At 44.7% G+C, this 26315-nt stretch overlaps 1 protein-coding gene across 1 annotated transcript in view; it reads right to left on the bottom strand.

Moving 5' to 3' along the window:
- Nucleotides 1-26315, bottom strand: part of CDH13 (cadherin 13) — a 921815-nt gene that overhangs the window by 383306 nt on the left and 512194 nt on the right. Inside the window, exon 5 of the mRNA XM_012730735.1 lies at nucleotides 23719-23871. Within this exon, the coding sequence (XP_012586189.1) occupies nucleotides 23719-23871 (153 nt within the window). The remainder of the gene's footprint in view (nucleotides 1-23718; nucleotides 23872-26315) is intronic.

A 26315-nucleotide genomic window follows, 5' to 3' on the forward strand; every position in this document is an offset into this window, starting at 1 on the left:
AGTGTACTTCGTTGATCTGCCTGTTCTGTTCCCCACTCTGTCTCTGGTGAAGCCTCTCACCGCCCCTGAGCCTCTGGCCTGTACCCTAGTTCTGTATGCACAAATAAATAAATCTTTAAAAAAAAAAATGTCTTTTTCTGCAATGGATTTTCTCCAGTGTTTGACCTTAACTTTAACAAGATAGGTGGGCAATCTTATAGTTGTTTCCCATAAAGCCAAAGTTTGCTAAGATGCTCTGAGGGAAGAACATGGAGGTGACCCCTATCAAAACAAACAAACAAAAACAACCCTGCATTATTAGCGTCCAAGGTAAAGAAGTCATTATTTGCTCTGGTCAGGGTTTTCAAACTTGATCTTGGAAACGTACCTACGTAAATGTGTATGTGCCTGTCTTCCCTCTTCCCTCTCTCCATCCTTCTCTAACAGAGTGTGCAGAAAAGAGCTAACACAGGGGCTTGAAGAGGTGTGCCCTACAAAGACCTGCTTTCAAGACTAACTTGCAGCATGTATGACATTATGGTGACCCATAAGGGTGGCCTAAACTGGACACAGACATCTGCTTTCTTTCTGGAACTCTGGAATTTTGCTACATTCCAGATAAAGGAAACCTACATGATCAGCCCCACCCTCAGTGCCCCAGAAATGTTGGACACTGAGTCTCTGGTAGCACATCACCAGTAGATAATTCACATGTGTTGTCACAACTCATGGTTGGGGGGACTAAGAGTACCACGAGTGACCTCATTAGGAAAGGACCTTGGGAAGCTCAAACTGGTTTATTCTCCACCCCACCCCACCCTAGCTCATGCAATCTTCTCCTGTGCTGATTTTACTTAGCATCCTTTCACTGAGCTTTCGCGTGAGTATGACTGCATGCTGAGTCTGTGCATTCTAATGAATTATCAACACAGGGGGTGGTCTTGGGGGCCCCTGAACATGCATAGCATCTGTCAACAATTTGTCAAAGTAGTGTTCCATGCAAAAATGCACAAAATGATGTAAAAATAAACTATTATATTATTTATTAAAAAAAAAAAGTAGTGTTCCAAGGAACACACTTAGGGAGATGCTGCTTGATAGGCTAGGGTAATTAAGAGAATATATGTAAGTACTGAGTATAGTTACTGGCAGAAAACATGGGCTCTGTAATAACAGCCATTAATATTGTTACTCAGACATTGTTTTTAATAATAAAATTCTTGGGAAAAAGCAACACTTATAGCCTCGCCTTTAAATATCAGCTCTGTCTTCTGCACATGGCTTCATACACAGTGACCACTCACTGGATGTTTGTTGAATGAATTATTGGGCATTTATTTACAAAGTGCTATGCCAACACGAAGAAGTCTATTTAAAGCATGCTGCCTCAGCCCTCTTGGAGCTCACAAATCTAAAATAAACACTACCAGTAAAGAGAGCTATAGACGAAAATGCAGACTGAGAACTCAGCGATCAAAAGCACACGGAAGCTGGAAGAGAGAGGCGTCAATATGCTTTCACCAAGGAGAATGCTTGACAGGCATGTATGATATAACAGTCATAAGTGACGATGGACCTTAGAATTTTCTATTTCTAGAGATGTGAATTAGATGGTACCAGGAAAGTTGGCGAACCACAGGGGAGAAGGCTTCATAGTTCATGAAGAACATGCTTCAAATAATGATGTACACTTCAAACAAAACCTTAGTCTCTTGGATAAAGTGTTGGCTTGATAGGTTTTTTATTCCAGTAAGAGTTTACTTACCCTGAGGCTAACAGCTCACGTATCAGAAATGCACCATGACCTTATATTTCAGCCTGCCCAGGACAAGAACCCACCAAATTGCTAAGCAGGTGTTGGGTAAATGATTTGGCCTTTGTTGTCTGAGTTTCCTCCATAGTCCAATGAAGGTCATAAAAGAACTCACCTTATGGGTTCTTACAGTGTTAAGAGAAACGGTCTGAATGGCACCTGGCATATAGCATGTGCCTGGAAATAGTAACTCTTTTTGAGGGTACTTCCATCTGAAACAGGGAAGGTGACATTTGAGCCTCTCCAAGACAAGTGTGTAAGAGGCCAGTATGCATATCTCCTAAGAAAGACACTGTCAAATGATGGTGGTTCTCTTTCCTGCTGAGCTGGAGGCAACTTCAGAACACTCCTCAACACAAGTCTCTGTCATGGACTGAATTACAGCCCAACCCCCCACCTCCCACTACCACCCCAACCTCAGAATCCTCCTCAACACAAGTCTCTGTAAGGACTGAACTGGAGCTCCTCCCCCCACCCTTGCTATTCATAAGTTAAAATTTTAATTTCCCACCCCAAACAAGAATGTATTTGGAGATACAAAATAACTTTAAAAGGGTAACTTTAAATAAAGGGTAATTTGGGGTTGGAGTCCTTATTCACGAGGACTGGTGCCCTTTTAAGAAGAGGATGGGGTACTCATCATGCATGCCCAGAGAACAGTCCATGTGAGGGCAGAGTAAGAAGACAGTGCCTGTGAGCCAGGTCACTGCCTCAGGAGAAATCAAGCCAGCCTGCACTTTGATCTAAGCATCCTGGCTTCCAGAAATATGAGAAAATAAATTTCTCTTGTTTAAGCCCGCACCTCAGGATCCTGTTAAGGCAACCCAGGCAGACTGATTCAGCTCCAGGAGACCATCCCCTAAAATAATCACTTTCTGGGAATTCTCCCAAATGTTGCTATCACTCCTGACATGGAGATTTCTGCCTGTTTTACAGGGACCCTCTTTCACTGGCCTGGCTTCTCGAGGCCGCCATGCACCTTGCTACTGACAGTGGGGGGTTTGCCCAGCCTTCACTCCTGTTTCACTCTCTAACTCTAGCCCACCCTGACTGGGTCACCCAGTCCCCCAAACACATCAGACAGGGAAAAATCTTTGCATAGATTCACACTGGCTGCAACTCAGAAAATTTAGGAGGAAATCCTCTAGCAGCAGGAGATGACTAACCTAATGTTCCAATGGCTCTCCGTATGGCAGGGGGTTCTTCTAGCTCCTGTCCCTCTCAGCAAATGGCAATCTTTCTTGCCCTTTCATTCAAGAGAAAAATCTCCTAGCACCTTCAATGCTGCTTCCTTCCCCACCCTACATTTAATCTAGTAGCAAAGTCTGTGGCTTCTTTCTTGCAGACATGTCTTACACCTAAACCATTCACATCACTGCCACCTGGTTCACCCTACTCCAAGCTTTGCCCCATCACCTGGCTGTCTGCTTATTATCCTGCTTGGCTCTTTGCCACCACTGCAGCCCCTTCCAGTCCATTTTCCACAGCCCTGCAGTTTTCCCAGAGAGAGACCTGTCAATTGCATTCAGACTCCGCTTAAAACCTTCAAAGCTTCCCATTTCATTATGAAGCCAGAAAGACCTGAAATGCCTGGAAGACCAATTCACCTTCCTTCTATCTTCCTTAAACATGTCAAGTTCACTTCTGTTCCAGGGCCTTTGCACTGGCTGTTAAGAAGGGGTCTAGGCCCTGTTGAAAAAACGGGGGAGGTGCACCCCACCAAAGGCAGATCAGCTAAAAATTGTTCTATAGGATTTTCCTTGAGTTCCTTCCCAGACTAAAGGATCGGTTGTTTGTAACAGTCTCCTCACCTCCAACCTGTGACTCTTCCCTGTAGTTATTTACAGTTCGTGTCTTCCCATCCCTCAGGTCATTCTCCATGTGTCCCCTCCTCACAGAGCCAGCCTGGACCATTGTGTATAGACCACACTACCCATTCCCCCGGCTCCCCTGTTTTCCCATCCTCCTCACTCTGTTTAGCTGTCCTCAGGGGCATTTGATATTACCTGTCTCCTCTCCTGCTGCATGTTCCTTGGGAGTAGGAATGTTGCTTCATTGGCTAGTGCCCCAAATAGTACCTGACAGGTAAGAGTTGCTGAATAGGTATCTATAAATGGAGTGTATTAGTGAGTGGGATAGGTGGAAAAGATAACTATACTCCAGAATAAGCAAACTCATCACAGGAAGTAGTGGACTGGAGAGACAGCATACTCTTCTGTCTTCTGGACATGAGGAACCTTGGCACCTTTGGGGTTTACTGTTATCCGCACTGCTGGAGTTAGACACCAAGATCCTTTAGCTTGATGGGTCACCAAATAAAACCCTCTTGAGATGATGGTGTTGGAGTAAAACATGATTCACTTATCATGCAAGTGAATCATTTGCAGATAGGGATACATTAATTACCTTGGGTATAGAACCTGTTCAGAAGGGCTTTCTGGTCTCCCCCTGTATGCCAGGTGGTAGTTCAATGCCTTCTTTTTCTCCTGCCATTCATCTTTTTTATTCGCAACTTGAAGAGCTAAACCTGCTGCTCGCCCTCTGAGTGATAACTTACAACTGAACTACCACTGATCTCCTGAATTAATGAAACCTCACTCTATTTTTCTTAAGAGTGACATGGGCAGGGCTGTTGAACAGCCAGCATGACAAGACAGGTCCTGTATTTGGAGTGGGGAGGGAGGCATTAGCCCCCAGAAATGCACTGATTCTTGGCTTCATTCATGTTCGTTGAGGATGAAGCTGACTTGCTAGCCACAGCCCACCCAGGGCAGTGTGCAATAGTTGATTCATCTCTCAGATCTGAATAAATGATTCCCTCCATGCCCCAACACTGCTCTTAGCCCAAAGGTGAGGATGACAGAATGTACCAGTTCTTTATGACTATAGTTAGGACAAAAACGATGTTAGGCTTTTATCAATGCCAGACCTAGTTCTCTGTGGCTCCAGACTACTTTAATAGAATGCAGACAAAGGCATCTAAAAGGGGGTCCTCAGTGTCTTAAAGCAAAGATGAGATGGGTAGAATGGTGTGTCTGAAGGATTGGACTCAAGCCAAAACTTTATGTGACTGAGATGACAGAAACCAAGGTCTCCTCTGCTAGTCTGATCCCAGGTCTAGAACGACCCTAGGCAAGAAGCAAAGCTCACTGTGGACCTAGAAACCAAAGCTCACTGTGGACCTAGAAACCCACTCACGTACTCACAGGTTTTCTCTGTGAGGGATTTCAACTCCTGCTGCAGAGCTTTTGTCAACAAAGAACAGAGAAGTACACAATTAATGTACCAGCTTTTGGGAAAGACAAGATCTGGTTCTGTGGATGGAGATGAACTTGGTAACCAGGACCCTGGGTGGCAGCACAGTAGGGTGACAGAAGGACTTTGACATCAGAACATATGGGAACACATTCCTGCTCCTCTGCTTTCTATTATAGTTATCACTCTAACCACAGCTATTTCACCTCTCTGTGCCTCATTTCTGCAAAACATCCCTGAGATGTTTTATAAAGCATCCGTGAGATGTTTATATCAAAAGGCACTAAACATGCTATGGGAAACACTGTTTAGCTGCCCGGTGCTGTGCATTTAACCTGCAATGCCTCAGCTCATCTTGACAACTCTGCAAAGTCGGTCCTCCCAATTCCTCTGTTGCAACAGATGAAGAAACTAAATATTAGAGAACAAGCAACTTGCCCAACTTACATAGACTGCAAGAGGCAAAGCAAATAATAAGAGACCTGTAAGGTGCTAAGATTACACTTCCAGTCATGACTTCCTAGACCCATACAGTATGAAGCCATAAGCCACGAGACAATTAAAAGTAAATAGAATGGAAGATTCAGTCTCATAACTGCCCAGGCCAGACCCTGTGCTCCATGGCATTGGCAAAAGTGCACAGCTGGCCGCCACTCTGGCCAGTGCTGATGTGGAATCTGTCCATCATCACAGAGCACTCGGAGTCCAGCTTCCTCTGGCATGTAAGGTGCTGGCCTTTTATCGGCTTGATGACTGTGATGTTTGACAATGTCAGAATAGCTTTGGGAGGTTCCTTAACCTGGTCATGGGGAAACTTAAAGTGTCTCCTTGAAGCAGAAGGGCATAAAGTCATAACACAACAGACCGAGCTTCGTTTATCTCAAGTCACTTGTTTCCACCTTGTGAGCAGAGGCATGTGAGTGCCAGCTGTGGTCACTAACACCCCACCATGGTTAAACAAAGGTCAGCTCATGAGGCAGATCTACAGGCCCCATCTTCTGTCTTCTTGCCATGGTCACTCCTGTGTCCACCCTTTCTTGGGGCTGTGATTTCCTTAGGTTGTGGTCAGATGTGGACAAGTTGCCCTGGCTACAGTGAAGAATGTGAAAGGACAGTACTTGATTTTTGCTTTCTCCCTTTGTCCTGCCCTTTCTCTTCTGGCCACTATTTCTGATTTTTCCTGCCTTAATTTTTAATTAGTTAAACTTCACATCATATAAAATTACTCATTTTCAAGTGAATGACATTGTGGCATTTTATGTAGCCATGACATTGGGCAATCTCCACTACTACCTTGTCCCAAAACATTTTCATTATTCCAGAAATAAATCTCCATGTCCATTTGCTGTGCCCAGTCATCTGCACACAGCTTCTGAGGATTCACCAACACTGGATGTTTTGCATCAGGGGAACTGTTCAGCGGCACCCTTTGCAGTCTGGCTTCTCTCAGCATGAGGTTTCGAGGTCTATCTGTGCTGTAGCAGATGTCAGGACATTATTCTCTCTTGGTTGGAACAGATTCCCTGGTATGGCTAGGCCCCTTTGTCCAAAGATGGTGGGCAGCCTTACTTCTCAATTAGCTGAAATAGCAGGGAGTGGGACTGGCTGACTTTCCAGGACACTAATGGAGGAAGTTAATGCCAAACCTGTGCCAGCATGGTCTGTCCAGAGCAGCTCAGGAAGGCATGCAACAGGCATCTGTACCCTGACCTTTTCTTTCTGGTCTCATCAATTAATTTTTTTCTCACTAACAGTAGTCAGAGTATGATTTCTATACTAGTTAATAGCTCTGAGAAAACAATGTTCAAAGATTTGGTTTTAAAAGTGTGGAATACGCTGGCTCAAGGAAGGCCTTCAAAATGTCTTTGCTGTGTCAAATGTGCACTGTGAATTTTAAAGACACAATCACAGTTTTCAATATCTCCCAAATGTTCCCAAAGGAGCAGAGAACTCCATTTTGTGTGTGTCTATGTGTGGTGAGGGGCATCTCTCAGAAACAGTGTGAGACAGCTCCTTGGTGGCACAGAAGTTAAGTCTCAGCACTATTGCGTTATCCACTGTAGCACAACTTTGATGCCCAGCCAGGGAGCTGGCGCAAATGGTACAGCACAACTCTCCTGCCCCACTGCTACTCCCCTCAGCAGTGTATTTCAGCCAAATCTACCTGTTTTGCTCCTCACTGTGTCTCTGGTGAATCTTCTCATGTCCCTTCCCCTCACCCCTCCCCAACATCTGGACTTTACTCAGTTCTTGTATGCATAAATAAATAAAAATAAATCTTAAAAAAAAGAAAGAAACCAAAACAGTGTGAGAAAACTGTTAGAAAATTGTTATGTTAATATCTGAAACCTTTTCAGGTCCACATAACGGGTGGGGTAGGATCCACACACTTAGAGATGGGCATGCTTATGCCAGGCTTAAAAAAAAAAAAAAAAAAGGTACATTTAGGGCCCTCCTGGTGGTGCACCAGGTTAGAACGCAGCACTGAAAACCAGCTGTAGCCACTTCAGTATGAGTTTAATACCCTGCCCCAGAGGTGATCCACATGGCACAACAGACCTCCCCTATTTTGCCTGCTGTTCCCCTCAGCAGTGTACTTTGTTGTTCTGCCTGTTCTGCTCCCCACTCTGTCTCTGGTGAATCCTCTCACCACCCCTGAACCTATGGCCTGTATACCCCAGTTCTGTATGCATAAGTAAACAAATCTTTAAAAACAAATAAAGGTACATTTAGAAACACAAGTTAAATATCTAAAATGCCTTTAAATGTAAACTATTTATTAATTAATCACATAAGCTGTATAAAGCATAGGTGTTTGAAATGCAGGTGAATGGTAACAACTCAAAACTTAAACTAACTGCCCATCTGAAAAATATCTTAATCATTTAGTACTTCATAGCACATGCATTTGAGAACCTTAGAGACACAGCACCATAAAAAACAGAAAAAAAACTTTTGAGAAAGACATTTTTTAGCATACATCCTCAGTATATGTATTAACACTTAAAATATAATCTGCTTAAGTGTGCCATAGAGTTGGAAATTGTGTTTCTGAATACTATCTACATAATTTTCAATAAAAATAAACTTGCAGTAAATTATCCAGATCTTAAGGTACCCAAGACAAATGGCCTTTGCTGGAATTAGTTTTCCCTCAGGAGTAAGGAAATGGAATTTGTCATCAGCAATGAGAGAAAAAGCCCATTAAGAACACGGAGAATGAAAAATGCACATTGGTGAATTCTGCCAGGATCATGGTACTAAGTGATTCTCAGGAGCAAGGGTGCAGAGGTTCTGCCCTGGGAAGGGCCAGGCAGGTCAAGAACTGAAATGAAGTCCCATGGTGGCAAACACGCTGGGTTATGTTCACAGCTCATGGCAACCGGGGGTGGGGGTTGGGGGGCTGCCTCTAGGATTCTCCATGCACCAGGCACCAAGGCAGTAGGCCCTGCTCCTTCTTTGTGGGAGAGCTGTCCTGCGCACTGCAGGGTACTTACTGGGACCCCTGGCCTCCACCCACTGGCTGCCACTGCACCCTCCCCCAGTTGCCAAGAGCAAAAACGTCTCCTGACAGGGGCTCCTATGTGGAGCCAATGTCTTTCTTAGTTTAGGATCCCTGGTTTGGGCCAGCATGTGTGCCTTCTTTCACTCATTTTATTTTTTCTTTTCCATCCATTATATCCCTTTGTGCCTTTTTCTGTCTTCTTCTTAACCTACAATTAGTATTTATTACTACCCCATAGTTATCTAAGTATTTTGCTTCACCAAATCATCTGCCATGTAAATGTCCAGCATTTGTCTTTGTCATTTTGACTTAACATCATTCCCTTGAGCTCCCTCCAAGTTGTTTTTCCTTACTGATGAATAGAACCTCATGGAGCGGCTACACTACTTCTTGATCCAGCGGTCTATCCAAGGACATTCTGGCTGCTTCCATGCTCCAGCTATAGTAACGGTGCTGCACATAGGGTTTTTTGTACTAATACTTCCACATTATTTGGATCAGGACTGGGTTTTCTGAGTCATATGGTATTTTTTAAGACGAATCCAGATCACTCTCCATATAAGCGAAACTTATTTATACGCCTGCCAACAGTGTCATAGGTAGGGCTCTACTCTCTCTGCATCCTTTCAGCACTTACTGGGGGTCTTTTTAGTGTGTGTCATTCTCATGGGCATAAGATGGTATTTCGTTATGTGTTTGACCTCATTTCTCCTGTTGGGAGCCACCATTAACATTTTTATTATATGAAGCTCAGCATTCAAACTGCATGCTACGGGACTAGCATGTGGAGCCTGGGCTCTGGAGAGGACGTGGCTCTGTCATCTGGCTCTCTCATGCCAGCAGTGTGATCTCCTCTTTATGCCTCCCTGAGCCTCAATTTCTTCAAATAAAAAGTGCCAAAAACTAGTCCTTATTGTAGGTTCTTTGATGCATAAACTCCCAAGGGGCAGCAAATGTGACTAAGTCCCTCTCATCCAGATGCCCTGGCATCGATGGGGCACTTAACATTGGAGAGATCACTTGGCGCCTGATGCGCTCTGTCACTGTGCAGCCAAGCTTGGCTATTGCTACTTTGTGTAAGTTGCATCAGGGCAGGAATCTGGACTTGTAGATGCCTGGTGCTTTCTTCCAATGTGAAGGCCTGTGAGCGGCAGGATCAGGTATGGGGGGACCTGCCTGCTCAGACCTTGCCACTCTCCTGGATGAGAGGGCCTCAGGCAGGTCAGTGTTTGGAGCTCACCTGCCTCGTGCTAAATGATGATGGCAAAGTAGCTCTGAGCTGAGACTGCTCCAAACACAAACGACAATCAAGTGTCCCACGTTCCCTGATTCGCACTTGTTCTGTGGAAAATGATCCTCATCAAAGGCCAAGATGATACTTGAGGAAGAGAAGTGAGCAGTGAGCAAAGTGTGAAAGAAACCTAGACGTTGGTGCGCACAGGAAAACACCTCAGAGAAATGACAGAAAGCCTCCACCCATGCAGAGAGCAGTGCAGGACTGCCCCCGAAGACCCCCCGACTGTTGCTTTCTTCTCCAGTTATCACTATATTTGAAGTCAACACAAGAAGGGGGCCCCATGCTCACACAGCCTGCTATCCCTGCTGCTCCCTGGTTCTAAAGATCACTGTAGTGTGGGCCAAAGGCAAAGATTATCCATCAGTTTCCCGGCCATGTGATCCTGCCTATGTTCCTATGCTGCTCCGAGCCTCTATTTCATCTATAAAAGGGGGTATTGGGGGTACTTAGAACAGTGGCCTCTACAGATGTCCACATCCTACTTTGGCATTTGTGAATATGTTAAATCGCCAAGGGAATTAAGGTTGCATGCCATTAATGTTGCTAATCAGTTGAATTTTAAAAATTATGCTATCCTGGGTGATCAGTAATTATGGGTTAATGTAATCATGAGGTCCCTAAGAGTGAGAGAGGGAAGAGAGCAAGAGAACCTGGAAGAGGCAAGGCACCAGATTCTCCCCTGGAGAAGAAATGCCTGTATGTTGACCTCTTGGTGCTAGTCACCAAAACTAGATTTTTGGCCCCAGAACGGTAAGATAATGTGTGTACTGTTTTAAGTAAGCCACTGGCTTGTGATGATTTATTATGACTTGAGAACAGAGTTCAGGACTGATGTGGGGGGTTGGGTGGGGTGGGGAGGACACAGGCAGAGCAGAGCTGCCGCTCCTGACTCCAGGGCGATCTGCGATCAGCACTGGGAACATGCCCTGTGGTCCTTCCTGTTCCTGCCTTGCTCTCTTAAGTTAACAACATCCCTGCAACATCCCTGCTCATTACCAGTCTCAAATAACAGAAAGTAAGAAACACCCAGCAGGTAAGGCGACTTGAGTAGTTCATGTTTAGGCCCTACATTGTAGTATGCCAAAGGGAGAGGAGATGTATTCACAGATTGACAGAAACTTCTACCTTGGGTTACCCCTTTTACCTGTGCTAGTCCCCAGGTGTGGTGGTCAGTTAGCTAAATGTGCTTTGCAGCCAGGTACAGTCAAATCAATAGAGCACAGGACTTTGCTCCTCATGTTATGTGGACAAAGCCATCGCTTAAGGAGGACGGGTATCTCCAGAGGTTTCTACTTTGTTCCGCCATGGGAGAACTGTAACAAAGCCCCATGTGGTATCAGCTGAGACAGGGGATGAGCACCTAGGATCTTTCTAGAGAGCACCTCACCTTTCCACTATGATACCAGAAAAGATGGATTTCGCTTCCTGCTTCATAATAAAGATCTTAAAGCAGATACCAATCAAACCAATCAACAGCTAATAGCTCTGGCCAACCATGTTTCATACATAATTTTGAGATAGCCCACAGGTAAACCCCTATGGACGAAAGAACCTAAAGTTGACAGAGAATGTTCATTTGGTCTGGAGAACACCCCTTCCCTGAACACACATAAAGGTTTTTCTGATTTCCTCTGTCTAGAGGGTACCAGTGAGACTGAGCTTAGGGAAGATGGGTTTATCTGTAATTTTTCTCCTGGTGCCTGGTAGGTGGTGTGTTCTCAAACAAATTTTTGGAATTGATTTCTATTTCATGGAAATTTGCATGCTATTGTTGATTTGTTCAAATAAATCACATCTTCCTGAAATACAAATTGGATGCCACTCCTTTGCTGAAAACACTCCTAGGCTTCCTTAGACTCCAAGCTTCTTACCTTACTCTGCAAGGTCTGGACCCTATTTCCTGCTACTCATTTTATTCCCAAGTACAGGTAACATCTTCAGTATGAATGTGGATTTACCTCCCAAGTCTTGCTGGGTGAGAATGCTTTTTATCTGACTTGTGCTGTGCTGGTTTCAGAGACCTGGAGACAGGACTTGCTACCTCCTGCCGGTGCTCTGCCGGCAACCAGAATGGTCTGCTAAAATCCAAATCTGATCGTGTCACTCTTCAGTCTAAGATCCTTTGACATCTGCCGGCCACCACAGGTATCGTGTTTGAGCTCATTCCTCACTTAGCACACAGGTCTCCTCCTTCCGCCGCTTCCTGCAGAAGCCTGCTCCTCTGCTCCTCCGGAGGTGTCTTAAACTTTCTTCTGCCCCCTCTTCCCAGAACATTCTCCGGGGTCGGTCGACATCCTGTCCCCCGGCTAACTCCTATAGTTGAGCCCTGGCTTTATTGTCACTTCCTCTGGAAGGCTGTTAATGGCCCTGTCTTTGTCCCATGGTGTAGCTGATGTCAAAAATCATCAGTCCCTCTAGACTGCGAGCCTTCCAAGGACAGGAGGGTGTCCTTTGCCATTTTCCAGAAATACAATAGACAAGAATGAGGAATATTTGAGCCACAGTGCACTTTTAGGTCCTATAAGAGGCCACCCTGCAGAGGGTGACAGGTAGGATCTGACCTGTGCATTGTGGAATGCTGAGCCACATATCTGAGCTCCACCCACCAGAGCTCCCAGCTGTGACAACCAAAAATGTCTGCAGATATTGCAGCTGGTCCCCTGAGGCTACTTCACTCTGGCTGAGATCCACTGCTGGGAGGTAAGGGTGGAATTCCTACTCTCTGAAGACCTTTCATTCAGGCCATCTCCCACATGCCATGACCTGCAAGGCCTCCCCTCCTCTTTGTATCTTTCATTGGCTCATGTTCATTCACTTATAACCTCCTGATGGGTCAGAAATGCGCTGATGTGTTTATTGACAGTTTCATGAAGCAGACACTTCCTAGAACATTCAGACAGTGGCTGGCAGGAGTCAAGAATCCCATCTCTACCTGCTGAGTCAGTCTTGTGGTTGACCTGAATCCCGCCTGGGAGGGCTGCTGGGTGTGTGCTGCCCTCAAGTTGCCTCTGTCCGTCAGTGCTGCCCTGTCTATCTGCACTTCTGGCTGCAAGAGAAGGTTCAGCTGCAAGAGTATGTTTTGCACATCTCCTTTTTACTCTGGGGTTTTGCCCACAAATTCTCCTGATTTCAAATCTGTAGGCATCAAGAGGTCTGCTCCAAGCAGTGGCTGGCCAGAGCTGAGGAGGCGGGCAGCCCAGAGGGTGGCGGCTTCTCAGCTTCCGAGAGCCACCTGCATTGGTCCCCGTCACAAGCCTCTAACTTGTTACCTGCTCAAGGGGAACGCATCCTCCGGTATGACATTATCCCAGAAGGATCTTCAAGCTGGCTTCACAATGGTCCCCATCAATGTCAGCTTCTGCTGCTCATCTGGACCACCCCAGGGAGCACCACCATGGTGGTCCATCCCCTAGTTACATCCCTCAGCTCCCATCTTGCACTTCAGCAGCCCATGAGGGGAGGGGACAGCTAGGAGTCCAACTGTATCCCATTTGTAACTTGCTCCGAGAAGCGGTTCTTGAAACTAGAACCTTCCAACTCTTTTGCGAGTGTTTAATTAATTGTTGGTCCTCACCTTCAACTCTGCACAATATCTCATAAAAAAAAAATAATTCCAATAATTTCCTGTCCTCTATCCTGAGTCTCAACCCATTTTAAGATTTTGTTCCTTTCTCTTCATAGTCCTTGTCCCAAACAAATTCCCCCTTGCCTCCCTTGCTCATTTTTATGAAATGGAAAAAAAAAAAAACTGTCTTCATGACTATTGATGAATAAAAATTGATGTGGGAGGGCAGTGAGAACTGGACCGGATGTCTTATCTGTGTTTGCCAGATCTGGCCCCAGAGGGCTCAGCCACTGTGCCCGGTATCAAGCGATAATGAAATATTACTAACAATTTTGAGCACTGGGAATCAGAATCACTGGCCAATTATTTAACTGGTTCTTAGTTATAAATTTAACAGGTTAGATAAAATGGGTCAAAAGGCTCTTACAATTCTGATATGTCTGTTGCACCTTGGGGAAAAATTGCCACTAAATTATTTGGAAAAATAGCTATGATGAAGTAGATTTGCTTGTAGTGAGATAACTAAAGCAAGTAAAAAAACAAGAAAAGGAAAAAATGACCATTGTACCATTTATTCATTCTGTGGTCCATCTGGGCTGTGGGCCAGCATGGCTGTGAGGCCCCCACATGCAGAGGAGGGAGTTGAATGGAGCAGGATTTTCTCACCTGCCAAGATTCAAGTTGAAGCTCTTTGAAAGGGTTTGTGCTAATGAAGTCTAGAAAAATATGTTTCTGAGTGAAGAAGCAGCTTTGCTTAGTGGACCAAACAAATAATCAGTCAGCAGCAACTCGGCGTTCTAATCCAGGTATGTGGAGGCCTCGATGATGTCGCTTAACTCTTCATGCCTCAGTTTCACCAGCTGTGCCTTGCAGATAAGGCCAGGTTGCAAAATGAAGTGCTAGGAAATGTGAAGAGCTGAACTGGAAAGAGTTGGATGGAGATGCTCAGAGTAGTGAAGTGGGGAAGAGGCTGTGAGCAAATCCAAGTTATATATATATATATATATATATATATATATATATATATATTAAATATTAAATATTTATTTATTTATGCATACAGAACTGGGGTACAAGCCAGAGGTGCAGGAGCAGTGAGAGGATTCACCAGAGACAGAGTGGGGAGTAGAACAGGCAGATCAACAAAGTAAACTGCTGAGGGGAGCAGTGGACAGGCCAGGAGAGGTCTGCCATGCCACGTGGGTCACCTCTGGGGTGGGGATCGAACTCGCACTGAAGTGGCTGCGACTAGCTTGCAGTGCTGCATCCTAACCAGTTGCACCACCAGGAAGGGCCCTATTTTTAAAGTGACTCAGAATTCAACCTGATCATTTGTTTATCAAATTCTGCTTGTGTTTCAATTTTTTAAAAGTGCTCATGTCAAAAGAGACATCAGAAAGCAGTTAGTTCAGTTATTTGCTAGAAGTCAAGTCACTGATTGAGGGAAATAAGAGTTTTGATTTGCTACTATTATATGTTAGAAACTCCTATGTGTATTATCTTGTTAGATATTCTACAAAGCTACCTGGTTGGTGTCATTATTCTCATGTCCAGTTATGAATAAACTAGGGTGTAGATATATTTTATTAACACTGTGGTTCCCTAGCTCAGCTTTAGAATGGAAGCACCTGGAGAATTTTACAAACATGCTCATGCTTGGTCCCACTCCTGGATATTCTGATTTAATTGTTTGGGATGCTGCTAAGGTTTCAGGGGTTTTTAAAGCTCCCCAGGTGATTTTAATGTGCAGCAAAGTTTGAAAAGCACAAATAACTTACTCAAGGTTACAGACCTAATAAGCTGGTTCTGCTGACCCCAAGGCCAGCTTCCTCCTATTGCAACTGATCTTTGTTACTGGCTCAAATCTTCGAAGGCACTTTCATCTCTGGACTACAAGGTTGGTGTCTGAGAAACAAGCAAACACCCAGTAACATGGCCTTTATTGGTCACCCAAAGTCTAGATAGGGTGGAGTAAAGGGACCTGGGGCATTGTGTCCGCTTTTCAGGGGCCATTTATGCAACAAAAGCAGAGGCGATTTTTAAGAGTATACATGGGATGGGGAGCGCATTCCAGGGCCGACCAGAGTGCCTGGAGAAGTAAACACTGTGGAGGCACAAGCGTATCACCCAGTGGGACTGTCATGGGCTCTGTTCAAAGGCTCCTGTCATTGAAGTCATTGAGTGACTTAAGCCAGTTGCTGGTATGCAGACACAGAGTATTTAGACTTACGCTTTCAAACATGGTGTCCATCTGACCAACTTGAAATGTGGCTTGAAAAGACACATGACAGGGACAATGTTTCTGATTCTGTATGTCTAACATGACAGGGACAATGTTTCTGATTCTGTATGTCTAAGACCTTGTGAATTTGCATTTTTGGAAAATTTCTGTGAGGATTCAGCTGTTCCGGGGGCCACACTTTGAAAACTGCCCGTGTAGATGACACACGGTGTTACTGTTTATCTGATAACTGGATGCCTTACAACTACTTTCACCTGATTCACTTGCAGGGACCTTCAAATAAATACAGGGCGGTTGATCCCCAGGGATATTTAGGGACTATATTTCTTCACTAAGCACCCCTGCCTAACTACAACACCACTGGGAGATGACACTGTGACCTCACCTTCATGCTAAAGACTAGAAAACAGAAGCTGAGAACTAAAAAGCTTGTCAAAGTGATACTGTTTTAGGATGAACCATGAACAGCAACACATGCCCTTTTCACCTATAGAAATATCAATTATATGTGGTTTATGTGATAGCAAGTCAACATTCTATCTGCAGTAGGTCTGATTCCAAGGCTAGAGTTTTAATCTGATTTTTCTGTCTTCCTAGTCAAGCCTCTTCCCCAGGACATGGGTGTTGTCGGCCAATAGGTTCATGATAGCTGGTATGGTAGGTGTGCCGCCATACCTGGCTAGTTACCTACATTCCACAGCTAAGCCTCTTACTGCCTGCCTCTCACTGGGAGTGATATTGCATGGTGACACAGCTGACACTCTAGATGACGGCACCCACCCTGGGTCCCTCACCGCTCAGTTAGGGTGGTTCTCATGATCTAGGCACCCCACAGACACCCCAGCAGGAAACTTGGCAGTGGCAGTGAGACACACAGGCAGCAGCTGTGCTTTGGGGCTGGAGTGCTGGAAAGCCTACTCTCAGCTACCAGCTCTTTTGAGCAGCAGGAAAAGGTGGTAGTGATGATGACTCCTCTAGAGCAGGGGTGCCAGCCAGGGGCAGTTTTGCCCTCATAGAACCATAGCTGGAGATAGTTGGACTGTCAAGATGGGGTCAGAGGTATGGCTGGCAGTTAGTGGTCAGAGGTCAGGGGAGTTTTTAAATACCCTACAATGCACAGGATGATCCAGCTGCACATGAATCACGAATGGTGCTGAGGCCTGATAGAATGGCACTAGGAAGTTGTTCTGGTCATGTCACACATAAGTCAGGCTATTGGGCCCTCCTGGAAATTCTGAAAGCTACCAGTGCTCTTTATTATTATTATTATTTTTAAAGAGTTATTTATGTATGCATACAGAACTCAGGTCAGGCTTGGTGAGAGGATTCCCCAGAGACACAGTGAGAAGCAGAACAGGCAGATAGACAAAGTATGTTGCTGAGGGGAGCAGTGGACAAGAGAGGAGAGGTCTGTTGTGCCATGTGGATCCCCTCTGGGGCTAGGGATTGAATATTCACTGAAGTGGCTGTGGCCAGCTTACAGTGCTGCATCCCAACCTGTTGCACCACCAGGGAGGGCCCGACCTGTAGCCTTTATTTAATCCTTTTTTATATAAAATTAGGTTGGAGAGGATTTTGTTGACTACCACCCAGAATCCCAGCCAAGAGAGATGGGCATGGGGGAAACTAGTTGATATCCCTGCAACCGAGAACTAGGGAGCATTTCAAGTACAAATGTCACTGGGGCAGTGCAACCCCATCAAGCTGATGTGTGCATCGTCCAGGTATGACATGCACATGACTGTAAGCAGGTTAATCATCTAAATAGCTCCTCTGGGTCTATCTACATGTCCCAATTGTCTGATGCTCACTCTGATACATGTGTTTCCACATGGCAGCATCATTTTTCACCTTGATGTATTTTCTGCTAAGTTGTCTTGAAGCTGCATGAGGTTAGAGGGGGCAGACCCACACGAGTGAAAGGCAACCCAGGAGCCAGTTGTACTCTGATTTCACGGCCAGACTTTTAACCAAGTCAAAGTTATCTACGAATTTGACTCAAAGGAGATCAGGAGAGCAAGTTATAGTCTAGAATATGTGAACAAATATTCAGAAGGAGTCAATGAAACATAGCTCATTTTCTGAAGCCAAGAACACAGGTGGTTCCAGTCACCAGTTCTATAATTGAGAATGATAACAGTATTAAGCTCATCTTTATGAAGATTAAATGAGATCTTCATTTAGGTGGTTAGCACAGAGCCTTGGCACGTTGTAAAATGTTCAATAAATGTTAACACTGACATTTATCATAATGATACATCTTGGGAAACCCTTTGATCCTCAGCTAACACATCCATAAAGACAAGATGATAAATCAATTTCACAGGTTTTCATGCGTAGAACTCTTGAGAGTTCTTGGGTCCTTAATAGATACTCAATAAATGCTAGTTTTCTCTGTCCTTCCAAATATTCATGTTATCTCACCACATTTTGACATGATATTGCTGGTGGTTTTATGTTAATAATAGTAGTAATAAAGTTAATTGCTCCAAGGATTGTCCACAAGAACAACAGGTCAGGGTGGATGTCTCCTGGCCATGACACCTGCCCACTCCCATGGTCCTGCTTTCTGCTTTGCCTCACACCCCCTGTGGAGCCCAGCCCACATGCCTCACCAGCTTCATACCTGCCTAAAAGACTCTCTCCCACTCCACTCCTGTCCTCCTGTATTGACAAATGTGCAGCCAGCAGATTATACTCACGGTGTGAGGGAATCATTACCACCTGCTAATATTTTTATAGAATTTCATAAACTTGGTCATTCATGAATCATTTACAGTACTTTATTCCAATGAAGAGTTCACAAATCACTCAAATGCTGGCAAAATGCATAATAATGAGTAATATTTCAGGAGGCTTTGCATTAATATGTCAGCTTCCTATACAGCAAGAACTAAGTTATTTTGCCAGGTACCACTCCGGGTCAAAAAAGTGGGAAGCTCTTCGGGAGGCTGGGGTAGGAGAGTGGGCAGGCAGCTGTGGGTCATGGAGAAAGATGGTACTTAAGATGAAGTAGATCATTCTACCAGTCACCTGCTCCCTTTTCCTGGGCCTGATAAGTGGAGTTCCTAAGAAAGCGGTTTAGAAATTTGCAGGTTAGAAGTTGAAATGTAGTGGGGTAAAATGGGAAAAAGTATTTCTTAGTTATCAAAAATCCAGGCCTCCGGGGACGAAGAGAAACAGATATGGATGCCAAATTCAATACATACCAGCTAGGAGACCTTGGAAAAGTTATTTAACAGTTATTTGCTTATCTGTAAAATTGTGTTAACACCTAATTCTTAAGTCCCTTGTGTGAAATGGATTAAGTAAGAGAATGCATATGAAGTATTTAGCACAGTATCAGCCATGTAGTGCTCAACAGACAGTAGCTTTAATAATGATACACGATTCAGGTGCCCAGGGGCAATCCTCGCTCAGGCTATTTCTTATCCTGCAAATCCCAGAGGCTTCCTCTACAATGCTTTCTTGATGGATTTGGAAATGTTAAGATCCTAGCACAGACTTGCATATGAGTAGCACTTACTTTTAAATAAACAAAAACAGCATTACTGCAAATGTAATGACAAAGCATTCGCCTGGTTTTTTAAACTTGACAGAGGGGAACCAGACAGGAGACAGCTGGAGACCCAGGATTCTGTTCTTGAAGGAGCAGGTTTGCTTCGTACCATAAGACACAGAGACCACTGACAGTCCTAACTGTGCTTCTACGGCACTATATTATTTCCTTGTTGTTTCTTGAAAAGGGTTGGAATGGAAGCACTCACCCAGTCTTATTAAATCTAAAAATAGGAGAACCAAAGAGAGAGTGATAGGCCATTTTCCTCAGAAAGGGTGTGAAGAAGACAGGACAGGACTGCATTGAGGAGCAAGAGGCATGGGGGACCTGGCATTAAAAAGTGGACCCTCTTGAGGCCAGGGAAGGAGGGTCAGGCTGCAGTTTGCAGCCCTCATCCTGTGCACAAAGCTGCATCCCAGCATTTTAGCAGCCTCACCAGTGGGGCTCTGTGCCATGGAAGCCAGACCATACAATGGTGGGTGCAGCATCTGGCATTTTGCCTGCACACTGTGGTGAGTGAAATCCATTTCTTTTGGAACAAAGTCTAGGCACTAAAATGAAGAACCTGGTGTGTTTTCAGTTCCTGATCTAGCCTAGGAGGGTGCGTTATCTTGCAGGTACCCAGTCAAACCCATGGAGAATGGGTGACTGGCCTATCAGTCAACACACTACAAGTTGACTCAGAAGCTGTAAAATAAATTTACATTTATTCAGGGAAAGTTTGTGCTTAAGATTGGTAGGGTGGGCAAAGACTTGCACGCCTCTGGGTTTTTATTTACCCTCCCTTGCCTATAACTCTTTCGAGGCTTCTGGCACTGCTTTGCATGTTTGACATGTATTAACTGCTTTAATCCATTAAAATCCTTGATACAGTATTCTTCTGTTCTTATTTTATGGGTAAGAGAGTTGAGGCCCACAGTTCCTGCTGTTGGTCCATAACAGCTGCTATCTGAAAGCAGCCAGTGTGTCTGCATGTAGAATGCATGTTTTTCTCTGTTATATCACATGACTTTACTTTAAGGGATAGAGAATGAGAAGCTACAAACCAGGCACTATTTTGTGGCCTGATCAGCAATTACTAGTTAGCATGATCACATGATTTCATCTTTTATGATCCTTAGAGGTGTAGTACCAGCCCAGGACTGTGGATGACAGCAAGACCAGAGCAGGCAAGTTGCCTGCCACCACAAATTTCAGTAAGCAGCAGCACAGAAACTTAACCAGCGATTGTCTGAGCCCAGAGCCTGTGCTTTTAATTACAGTTAGGATTTAGATATTAGATTAAAAATAAAAGAGCTAAATTGAAAAAAAAAAAACTTACTGGGTTTTTTCCTTAGCCACAACACCTGATGCCTTTGTGAATACTGGAAGGGGTATACTCTCTGAGACAGCTCAGGAAACAGTGCACCCCTGGTGAGCAAACAGGGGCTGGGTCAGTGTCTCCCTGCCCTCAGCCATCCCTAGAGGGGATGGCTACTTCCCAAGAGGGAGAACTCAGAAAGTCTTTTCCAAGAAGTCATTATAATTGGCATGTTTGGTAGTGCTCAAACCAAACCAACTAGTTGAACAAAGACCACTTCCATGTCCTCCATATCAATCCTTGAACACTGGCATTGAGTTCTTTAAGCCTATGGGGCTGCTGCAAGGAGTCCCCCCACCAGCATCATTTCTCCTTGTCGTTGGGAGCCAAGGCCCTGAAAGGAGAATGTTCTGAGGTCTTGATTCATATCACCCACAAGGATTCCCAGAAAGTGACTAACTTTTAAGTCATTTCTGGATCCCACAAACATCAGAGAGGATTGGTTAGCCATGGGTGCATTCACATTCTCGGTGAATGCTCTTGAAACAACTCCTAAGGGTCACCCCCAAAAGCCCTCTTTCAGCCTCATGTTCTCTAGTTCTCCCTCCTGGCAACCAGCCTAACCCACCTTTGATCCATGCCAGTTCTAATTCTAGGCTGCACTCCCAGGAAATCTCCCTTTGTCTTGTTCCCCGTCAACCCCTCAGGGAGTTCCTGAGGTGCAGCTTCATCCAGGAATCTGTCTCTGATACTTAAAAGAGAACAACAAATGCTGTGATGTTTGGTTTATAGCAGAAGGAAGGCCTACGAGGTTGCGGCGGACACCACCCTAATGGCTGAAGGTAAGAACCCAAGTCAAAAACTGTGGTGTGTTACAGAGGCATCAAAAAATGTGCAGGGAAATGTAATAAGAACAGCACTGATGTAGATTTACTGGGCATTGTGCTAAACGTTTGCAAAAAAAAAAAAAATTCATCTTTTACTATCCTGAGGGGTGCAAGTACAATCCCTACTTTGTGGCCCAAGATGAAAACAACTTATTAAACAGACAAAAATGAACCCCAAAACCTTCCAAAATCTGACTGCATTACTGGGGCTACCAGGGTGGGGTAAGTGGGAGGTGGGAATAAATGGGGGAGGGGCCCAATAGACCTCAGTGGTGGGTTATTGGGGTCTGGTGGTAGGAGTGGTATGGTCGGTATCGAATGTGTACGGGTTTAAGCCTGTACCCCTAAAATATAGTGTTGTGAATAAATATTCCTTCAATAAACATCATTAGTACATTTAAAATAAACAAACAATAGCTCAGTGGCCAGCAAGCTGAGTGACACTTACTCACCCTAGAGCTCTTATTGAATCTTCGTTTCTCAGCTATGAAATGATGGAACACATGGCATTCTTAGTTCCTTGTCCCCCCAAATGAACACACACTCCCCTGACAGGCACAGAAAGAAAAGGGGGCATTCATCCATGGCCTGCTGTTAGCTTTTCCTACAGCAGTTGGGCACTGATAGCTGCCAGGTCATCTCTGGTTATCACCAAGGCCAGCTGGACCTGGGAACTTCTAAGTGTTCAGTTTCTACAATGATCAGATCTCTCCTGGGTGTCTGCTGAAGACACACCACTCACCCTTTGATGTTCCCTGACAGGTAGAACCTTACGGGTGCTCTCAGCATCTACTGTTCTGGCAAAGAGCATGATGAGGAGGTATGAGAGGCATCCTCCCAGCCCTCAGGCCCCTCAAGCGCATTGCTCAGTTGGGAGGTGGGGATTGTACCCCTTCCCTCATGCTGCTCCTGTGTCCAGCGCTCCAGCACCCTCAAACATTCTCAATGGAAGCCTGTAGCAGTTCAGTTGTGTAGGGTGGCAAGCTCACTGCGCTTCATGAATGGGACCCTGAGGGCTGCTGCCAAGGTGGACCGCTTAAGATGACAGGGAAGGCCCGTCCTGGGTACCAAGTTTCCCCGCCAGAGCCCTTGACTTTGCAATGTATTACTTCCACACCTCCCCCAACCATGAGCAGACATGAAGAACAGGTTTTTGGATTTTTTTTTTTTTTTTTTGCGAGAGGGTTGGGTTGGGACATGTATAACATTGTCAAATGGGACTGGGACTGGGATGCTCATATGTAGTATTTTGACTAAAAAACCAGAGATATCAATTCTAATCCTAGAAATTGACCACCAACTACTAAATCCCAGCAGAATGCGCAGAAGGTGGGGGATGGAGAGGGAAAGGCTCATGCCTGCTTCTGCCTCAGGGCCTGCACCCCACAGAGGCCCTTTCCTGAATGTAGTCGGGGTACCATCTCATTTCTACTGCCCCTGGGGGCTTGGGCCCATGGCACAGGCCTTGTTGCAAACCTACTGGAGAAGGGACAGGGCTGACCTGAAGTGATGTGTGACTCTGGGCTCATAACAACCTCTGCCTGGTCTCTCTTCCTGAATGGGTATTAACTTCTGCAATGACTCTTTGACAAACAGCCTTTTAGTTCTCCATATAAAATTAATGAATACCTTGTATGAAAATCATGAAAACAAAGAAAAACATCAACACCCAAATGCGACCACTTTGACACTTCTCTTTCCACTGTGGCTCCCCATAAGCATGATGGGAGCCAACGTTCGCTCTGTATGAGACCATGGGCTTGTGTGCCCCTTTCCATATCGAAGCACAACCTCCTCCCATTTAACCTTTTAAGATATTTTAAACAGCTACAGAAAACTTCCTTGCAAAATTGCACCATAATCTCACACTACCCTACTTGCTGAATATTAGCAACTGCTGCCATCTTTAAGGACCATGTCCTGCTATGACATCATTGTACACAAATCCAACAAAGCTCCTTATTTCCACAGGATGGATTTCCAAAGCACAATAATCATGGTGAAGGGGCCACACCTTTGCTTGCTCTGAATTATCAAGCTGGTTTCTGGTAAATCAGCCTTAATCTATGAGTCTAATCTCCCCTGGGATTTCTCCCAGTGCCTGCAGCTTCAAGAAGGCCAGGAGGCCTCCAATGATGAACGAGGGCCCCCTGTAGCCATGTTGGTGCTTGACACCATTCAGTTCCCACAGAGATGCACTTAAAGTCTCAGAGCCCCGGGCTTGATGAAGCACAAAAATAATGAGCTCAGCGGGAAGAAAACCATGTCTGGAAGCCACATCTCTGCAGGCAGGGTGGGCACTCGAGGGGTACTCACTTGATACGTAGCGATGGTTTCTCTGTCCAAGGCCCGTGTCACGGAAACGCTGCCTGTGTTCTCATTGATTCTGAAAATGCCTTTAGGCTCTTGATCCACTCCCTTTCCAGTGAGCCTGAACTTGGACCCTTCTGGTCTGTCACTGTCCACTACCTGGTCAGAGAAAGAGAGCAGCATTTAGAATTCTGGTTGGAAAACACAGAGAAAGATCAGGCGCATACCTCAATGGCCGAGCTGGCAAGCACAGGTGTCAACACAAAGATGCTGGATGATACTGACTAACACAGTTTCTCCAAAAATAGCATTGCTGCTTAACACCTTCCACTATAATGTGCAAATCTTTGAAGCTTACAGCTGAGGAAGCTGGCCAGCTGGGGAAGGGTGAGACATGACAAGACATACAGTGATGGATCTAAGAGGCCAATAACTCAGTAAGTTCAAGCATGGTCATATTATTCTTAACTCCCAGAGAAGACTTTTTCTGCAAGTGAGACCAAATAGGCAATGGAAAACATTTATTGGACAAGCTTGTGCTGGGCAGAGATCAATCAAAGCTCTAAGTGATTACATGTCTCTAGTTATCAACAGCACCACCTGCCCATGGGCAAGGTATGGAGACGAGGGAGCACCACACACAGTATTTCACAACTTTCATGACATTGCTGTGGCAGAGAAACCTCCCTATCCCTCTTTGAAGGGTGAAGCCACAGAAGCACAGAGATCAAGCAAGCCAGCCCTGGTTGTAGCTATTCTAGGTAGTTGCCCTGCAAACATTTTTTGCCATATCGATATATTTTTGGTCATATGTCAACGGTTTGGAAACTTGTTATAAAAGAGACAAGAACTAACCCTAATCCAAACCTGACCAGAACCTGAACCCATTGTGACTCCCCTTGGAATGTCTTCAGACCTATTAGGGACATGCAGAAATACCTGCAGTGAGGTTGTTTAGGACAAAACCACTGGATCTGGGCTGCAGCTTCTATATAGATGAAAATGGGGTTCAGAACCCATTTCCAATTCTTTCTGGCTATTTCTATGCAACACTATGGTTTTTGAATTTACTTTAAGATAACTCCCTGCAAGTCACCAGTCTTAACTTGACATTTGAACAACAAAGTAAGAAGGTAAAGATTCAGGAGAGTAGTTCCAGGAAGAGAGAGCAGTGTAGATAGGTTTGAGAGAGAAGGCAGGAAATTCCAGAAACCATGAGTCACTTGTATGATTTAAATACAGGTGATGATGTTGAAAGGTAATCAGAAATCAAATTATATTTTCTGGTTTGGGGATGGGTCCTCTTAGTTTTATGACATTCAAAATTGTCCAAATATAGAGAGAAGTATTATTGGCCTAAGCTGATTCTAGAGTTTTCCTAAGTATTCATCTGTACTTTTAATCATCAAGTATTCATCTATCACTTTATCATGAATACCTGTGAATATTAATTCAGTTGTAGCAAGTTTAAAAGGTCATGGACACAATGATGTTCAGAACATAAAGATAAAGGAAAGATGATACTAACCCAGCTGTAAATGATTTATAAATGACTAGACATCAATTGAAACAAGGCCATCCATGCCTTGAAGATTTATGAACCGGACATGAACTTGCCTTCCCCAGGGTCAATTTTGTCATCCCCAAGCCTGCAATTCCATTGGATGCCACCAGGTGGCAGTGGTGCCTAAGGCAGCGTGACACTCCTGATAGGCTTCCTCATGCCCAGACCAGCTGACATGGTTCCATATGGCGATGCAGGGATTTTGGTTTTTTTCCTGATTTGAAATATTCTTTATAAAATACACTGGGTTTTGATTAAATATCAATTCTGGTTGCATTTTTTAAAAAATATTAACAGAAAATATCATCTAAAGCAAGCCTAAATAGATGTCATACCATCTGATGAAAAGTTTCTAGTATGGCTTGAGTTGATTTAGTCCCAGAGATGTTCTCCCCCTGCTCCACTCTCCTCTGGTAGGGAACTACATGAGGTTGACAACCTCAGCATATTGGGCTCACCACTGGATCCCTGTGCCTGGCACAGTGCCTGGCATAGGTTAGGAAACAAGGCCAAGTTCTATATAAAGAAGAACACTGCTGCTCAAACACCCACCCCAACCCTTGCTAGGTTGGTGATCAGCTGAATGACCTTGAACATGACTCTTTGGCTTGCAGTTTCCTTGTGTGTAAAATGAGGATCATGCCACTTATTTAGGAGGCTGTGTGTATGCAGAGTTTCTGGCACATAGAAGTGGCCATAAATCGTAAATAATTGTAGTAATGACCATAACAGAATTGTGCCTTTGCTGTTAATAGGTAAGAGTGGCACTTTTAGACAGAGAAGTATTTTAGCCGTAACATATATGAAAGCATCAGAAATCCTCCAGCTTCTTTGTCTCTAGGTGGGGAGTTTCAGTGGAACCCCAGCCCACTCTACCTTTACCAAGCTGGGGAGTTAAGAGGTGTATATGGCTATCAACACCAGCAGCCCCCCCCCCCCCACCGCTACACTGGAAACCACTCTGTGTATATCAGGTGGGCTTCCAGGTGACCTCTATTACACTCCATTAAACTCCTGAAAATTGGGCAGGTGCTTTCCT

Source organism: Condylura cristata, unplaced genomic scaffold, assembly GCF_000260355.1.
Source record: "Condylura cristata isolate star-nosed mole 26May11 unplaced genomic scaffold, ConCri1.0 scaffold00028, whole genome shotgun sequence".
Classification (NCBI taxonomy): Eukaryota; Metazoa; Chordata; class Mammalia; order Eulipotyphla; family Talpidae; genus Condylura; species Condylura cristata.